General features: G+C 39.6%; 1 protein-coding gene across 1 annotated transcript in view; it reads right to left on the minus strand.

Moving 5' to 3' along the window:
• Positions 1-5,116, minus strand: part of tm6sf2 (transmembrane 6 superfamily member 2) — a 43,852-nt gene extending 38,736 nt beyond the window's left edge. The window contains exons 1-2 of the mRNA XM_034180847.1: positions 4,947-5,116; positions 4,605-4,718 (exon numbers count right to left, since the gene is read on the minus strand). Of these exons, the coding sequence (XP_034036738.1) occupies positions 4,605-4,684 (80 nt within the window). The 5' untranslated portion in view covers positions 4,685-4,718; positions 4,947-5,116. The remainder of the gene's footprint in view (positions 1-4,604; positions 4,719-4,946) is intronic.
• Positions 5,117-6,070: the final 954 nt, after the last annotated feature.

A 6,070-nucleotide genomic window follows, 5' to 3' on the forward strand; every position in this document is an offset into this window, starting at 1 on the left:
GAGATCTGGGTGGTTCCGGTTCGACTGAGACGGACGTCTCCTACCTTCGAGCCTGCCCACACGACACCAGCAGATTCGACCCCAAATTGTGTTTGTTATATTAATTGTGCTTGTTTCACAGAAGTAAATCTTGTTATTTACCTTCTCCATTGTCCGTTCATTGCGCCCCCTGTTGTGGGTCCGTGTTCCTACACTTTCACAACAGTGTGTGGCTTTATGTTTATTCTGATTTGCTAAAACCAATTAATCTGATTTTTATCATTTCCAGGAACAACGTTAATAGGAATAATGCTCCTAAAACATATTTCTGTGGTAGGATAGAGACTGGTGACTTCAATCAGAGCTGCACATCATCAGTCATCCACAGAGGTGCATGTGGGAACCACAAACGTAAGGCCAAGTTAGTCAAGTGCTGCTCTCTCCGTCTTTACTGGTCAAAGGTACTGCTGCCATATCATGAAAAAGACAAATGGGCGTTAGAATTTTAAAAAAAATAAATTACTGTCACAAACTCCCAGTGTGTGCAGAGAGAAGGAAAACAAATGCAGTCAGACCAAAGGCAGCCTCCCCAGCTAACCCGTCCATTCAACAGCACAGGAAGATTTATGCACACAGTACTGTTTGTTTGCAGTGTGAAAGCACACAAGGATATTCTATGTCAAGAGCGATTTGTCAAGTTCCACTGTGCAGTCTGTATTGATTGTCAATGACCACACACTCAAAAACTAGTCAGCAGAGGCTCGCATGCATGCGGAGTGTAAATTTCTGTCAGAAATTACAAATCCACAGAGTTAAAAGGCCTGTGGGAGGAATGCTCGGTGAGCGTAGCTTTTGTGTTTTGTGTGTGTGGTGTCTCAGCCACAGACAGCAGCACATGATCACTACAAAGTTTAAAAATTAAAGCCTATACTGTATCATAGCTTATCTGAACTGGATTAAATCTTACAATTGACTTTTAATTGTTTGCCATCTAAGCAGTCGTATGTATGAAAGAGTGAAAAGGCCACGACAAAGTATGCTTTAATTTAAAAATAAATGTGAAAAGGGTCAAAATTAACAGAAAAATATACCAAAATGGAAACATAAGAGGGAGTAAAGATCAATACAAAAATAAAAATGTGAAATTTTACACACATACACACACACTCATCTTCAACCGCTTAGTCCAATTAAGGGTTGCGGGGGGCTGGAGCCTATACCAGCAGTCATAGAGCGTGATGCAGGGTACACCCAGGACAGGGCACCAGTCTGTCACAGGGCCACAAACAGACAAACAAACACAGTCACACCCACATGCACACCTACAGACAATTTAAAGATCCCAATCCATCTAACCCGCATGTCTTTGGATGTGGGAGGAAACTGAAGCACCCGGAGGAAACCCACACAAACACGGGGAGAACATGCAAACTCCACACAGAAAGGCCACAGGAGGGAATTGAACCCATGGCCTTCTTGCTGTGAGACAACAGCGCTATCCACTAATCCACCGTGCTGCCCAAAATGTGAAATTACAAACACAAAATTAAAAAAGTGAGTTCTTTCAGCTTCTACCTTTTTCCACTGCAGTCTTTCAGATTTTATATGGATCTGCAAGTTGATTTGGCACACGTTTTATGCCAGATGCCCTTCCTGAAGTAACGCCACATTGTGTGAAGAATCGGCAGGGATGGCCTTGAACGGGAACCGTTTGGCCACCATAAATAAAAATGAAAGAAAGAAGTCTAATTATTCTTTATTTTCATACCATAATAATGTATTATTTTTCCATATCTCTTTGTGCATAATGTCCTTTGACTTGGTTGAGATAGTTGGTTGTTTGAGCCCTGGCTAACATCTTAAAACAATGGCGCCCCCACATGGTGGTTGGAGGAGATACGCCACCTTTTATAGATTCATGTGTGTGTGTGTGTGTATGTGTGTGTGTGTGTGTGTGTGTGTGTGTGTGTGTGTGTGTGTGTGTGTGTGTGTGTGTGTGTGTGTGTGTGTGTGTGTGTGTGCGTATATAGATAGATAGATAGATAGATAGATATGTGTGTGTGTACACACACATAGTGAGGAAAATAAGTATTTGAACACCCTGCGATTTTGCACGTTCTCCCAGTTAGAAATCATGGAGGCGTCTGAAATTTTCATCTTAGGTGCATGTCCACTGTGAGAGACATAATCCAAAAGAAAAAATCCAGACTCACGTTGTATGATTTTTTTTTTATATATATATGATTTATTTGCAAGTTACTGGTGCAGATAAGTATTTCAACACCTATCAATCAGTAGAAATTCTGCCCCTCAAAGACCTGTTAGTCCGCCTCTAAAAACTTCACCTCCATTCCACTTATTCCAAATTAGAAGCACCTATTTGAGGTCGTTAGCTGCATAAAGACACCTGTCCACCCCACACAATCAGTAAGACTCCAACTACTAACATGGCTGAGGCCAAAGAGCTGTCCAAAGACACCAGAGACAAAATTGTAGACCTCTACAAGGCTGGAAAGGGCTATGGGGCAATTGCCAAGCAGCTTGGTGAAAAAAGATCAACTGTTGCAGCAATTATTAGAAAATGGAAGAAGCTAAACATGACTGTCAATCTCCCTTGGACTGGGGCTCCATGCAAGATCCCACCTTGTGGCGTATCAATGATCCTAAGAAAGGTGAGGAATCAGCCCAGAACTGCACGGGAGGAGCTGGTCAATGACCTGAAGAGAGCTGGCACCACTGTTTCCAAAGTTACTGTGGGTAATACACTCAGACGTCATGGGTTAAAATCATGCATGGCACGGAAGGTTCCCCTGCTTAAATCAGCACACGTCCAGGCCCGTCTTAAGTTTGCCCATGACCATTTGGATGATCCAGAGGAGTCATGGGAGAAAGTTATGTGGTCAGATGAGACCAAAATAGAACTTTTTGGTCTTAATTCCACTCGCTGTGTTTGGAGGAAGAAGAATGCTGAGTACCATCCCAAAAACACTGCCCCTACTGTGAAGCATGGGGGTGGAAACATCATACTCTGGGGGTGCTCTTCTGCAAAGGGGACAGGACGACTGCACTGTATTAAGGAGAGGATGACCGGGGCCGTGTATTGTGAGATTTTGGCAAACACCTCCTTCCCTCAGTTAGAGCATTGAAGATGGGTCGTGGATGGGTCTTCCAACATAACAATGACCCGAAGCACACAGCCAGGATAACCAAGGAGTGGCTCCATAAGAAGCATATCAAGGTTCTGGAGTGGCCTAGCCAGTCTCCAGACCTAAACCCAATAGAAAATCTTTGGAGGGAGCTCAAACTCCGTGTTTCTCAGCGACAGCCCAGTAACCTGGCTGATCTAGAGAAGATCTGTATGGAGGAGTGGACCAAAATCCCTGCTGCAGTATGTGCAAACCTGGTGAAAAACTACAGGAAATGTTTGACCTCTGTAATTGCAAACAAAGGCTACTGTACCAAATGTTAACATTGATTTTCACAGGTGTTGAAATACTTATTTGCAGCAGTAACATACAAATAAATTATTTTTAAAAAAATCATACATTGTGATTTCTGGATTTTTTTTTATTTTTTATTTTTTTTTTTTTTAGATTATGTCTCTCACACTGGACATGCACCTAAAATGAAAATTTCAGACCCCTCCATGATTTATAAGTGGGAGAACTTGCAAAATCGCAGGGTGTTCAAATACTTATTTTACTCACTATATATATATATATATATATATATATATATATATATATATATATATATATATATATATATATATTAACATACTGCAACATACCAATATCATATTGTACTACAATATATTTAAGAATAGTGGCCATGGTTCCTGTCACTATTCTTAAATTACTGCCACCCTATGTCATAATGTGTATATTTAACTTGGAAATATTTTTGACGGAAGTATTCTCAAACATGACTGACATATAGCTATGTATACACATTAGTAATGTAATAATAATAATAATAATAATAATGAAATTGAGTATGAAATATATCAAAATTTTTACATCCATAATTCGAGTCCATGGAATACAGACACACCTCGGATTATAGCCGCTTAGCCACCAAGAATGTTGACTTTCAGCTCTATTTGGAATTCATGACCCTGGAATCTGTCTGTGCTCTCTACACCCTTTTTAGATTTTCACTGACACCCCCCCCCCCACGCACACACACACACACACACACACACACACACACACACACACACACACACACACTGAATATGTGCTGCAGGTGCCAGAACCCCTGAAATTGTTCCTGGTGTGGAGGTGGGCTTCTTAGGCATCCCACAGAACCAAAATTACAACTGGAATATACATCTGGCAAATTTAATCCAGGGAATTAGAAATTCCAAACAATCTTAATATTGAGCTCTGAACCTATAGTGACCTCTAGTGGTGATACATATCTGTGATGTCTGGATTTTAATAAAAGCATGCTGCTGTAAAGTGCCTACAAAAACCACAATGACAATATATTTGTTATGCTATGATTGCTCTTCATGTAAGTTATATTTTCCCGAAACTCTCTTTTAAAACTGTTGTATGAACAAATATATGGATGCAGAAAATAATGATATAAGAAGAAAACAGTAAACTTCTGTGACTTACTCTTGAAATTCTGAAACTGTGTTCATGGCATAAAGGATGCCAAGGGCAGAAAAGGAAAATAAAAAGACTAATGTCTCCATCTTTTTCACTTTGCTCCCTGCAGAATCCACAACACTGCAAAAAAACCAAAAAAAAAAAAAAAATTACAATTAATGGTGAAATCAAATCTGTTCTACAAATATAATACACTATAAACATTTACATAAACAATATTTAAAACATCAGAAAACCTCAAACCAATGTTTCATGGTAAATTACAATACATTCGCATTATCAGCTAAAACCCAAATAGTACATGTGATTTTCAGTAAAAAATGGACAAGAAATGGAGCAGCCTCTTACCGTCTGGTTAACGTTTAGGTGGATTAATCAACTTACTGCTGGCCTGAAGCACACATGACACTTACTTAAAAAATAACGAAGTGGAGACAAAGAAGCTTTTGCAGGGAAAGTTATGCAATTTGGTTTTGTCAGAGATTTACATAAGTCGCATTAGTAAAAGGCTGCATTTCACATTTTAAAGCACCAACGAGTGTTGTAGAGACTACAAAGCTGATTGAGGCACTCTTGTGATCCTGAATATGAACCAGTTTTGGCTCTAAAGTACAGCTGATGGAAAATGACAGGTTTATATATTTATATCATTGTATTGAAACTATTTAAATTGGCTCCTTTACACAAGAAAATGCTTTTAATTGTGCCATTTTATCTTAAAATGAAAATAAATTTCTACAACATGGTCTAAGTTAAATAAAAATGTAAAGCAGAACATATTTTTACTGCATAACTGGACGAGGCTGGTTCAAGTGCTTTCACACACAATCTGGGTGGAATGGATGCAAACATGAACACGAAAAACAACTCCAAAGGAATGTGGGAGTTCTGCAGCAATAAGAAGGGTAGGCAGCCTGAGGTTGCACTCATGTACACTGCACATGTCTATCTGGAATTACATCAAGAAGGGCAGGCGGCATATCCTCCGGACATCCTTGTGCCACAGCCACAGGACACCAACTGGGACATGAATGAATTCCACAGAATTCCTGGTTGATGGTGTCACCAAGGGTGGGGTGGATTTAAATGTTGTATATTTACAACCCCAATTCCAATGAAGTTGGGATATTGTGTGAAATGTAAATTAAAACAGAATACAATGATTTGCAAATCCTCTAAAACCTATATTCAATAGAATACACCACAAAGACAAGATATTTAATGTTCAAACTGATAAACTTTATTGTTTCTGTGCAAATATTTGCTCATTTTGAAATGGATGCCTGCAACACGTTTCAAAAAAGCTGGGACAGTGGTATGTTTTCCAGTGTCACATCACCTTTCCTTCTAACAACACTCAATAAGCGTTTGGGAACTGAGCACACTAATTGTGAGTGTCATGACTGGGTATAAAAGGAGCATCCCCAAAAGTGTCAGCCATGGGGTGAGGATCACCACTTTGTGAACAACTG

The sequence above is a fragment of the Thalassophryne amazonica genome, chromosome 10, assembly GCF_902500255.1.
Source record: "Thalassophryne amazonica chromosome 10, fThaAma1.1, whole genome shotgun sequence".
NCBI lineage: Eukaryota > Metazoa > Chordata > Actinopteri > Batrachoidiformes > Batrachoididae > Thalassophryne > Thalassophryne amazonica.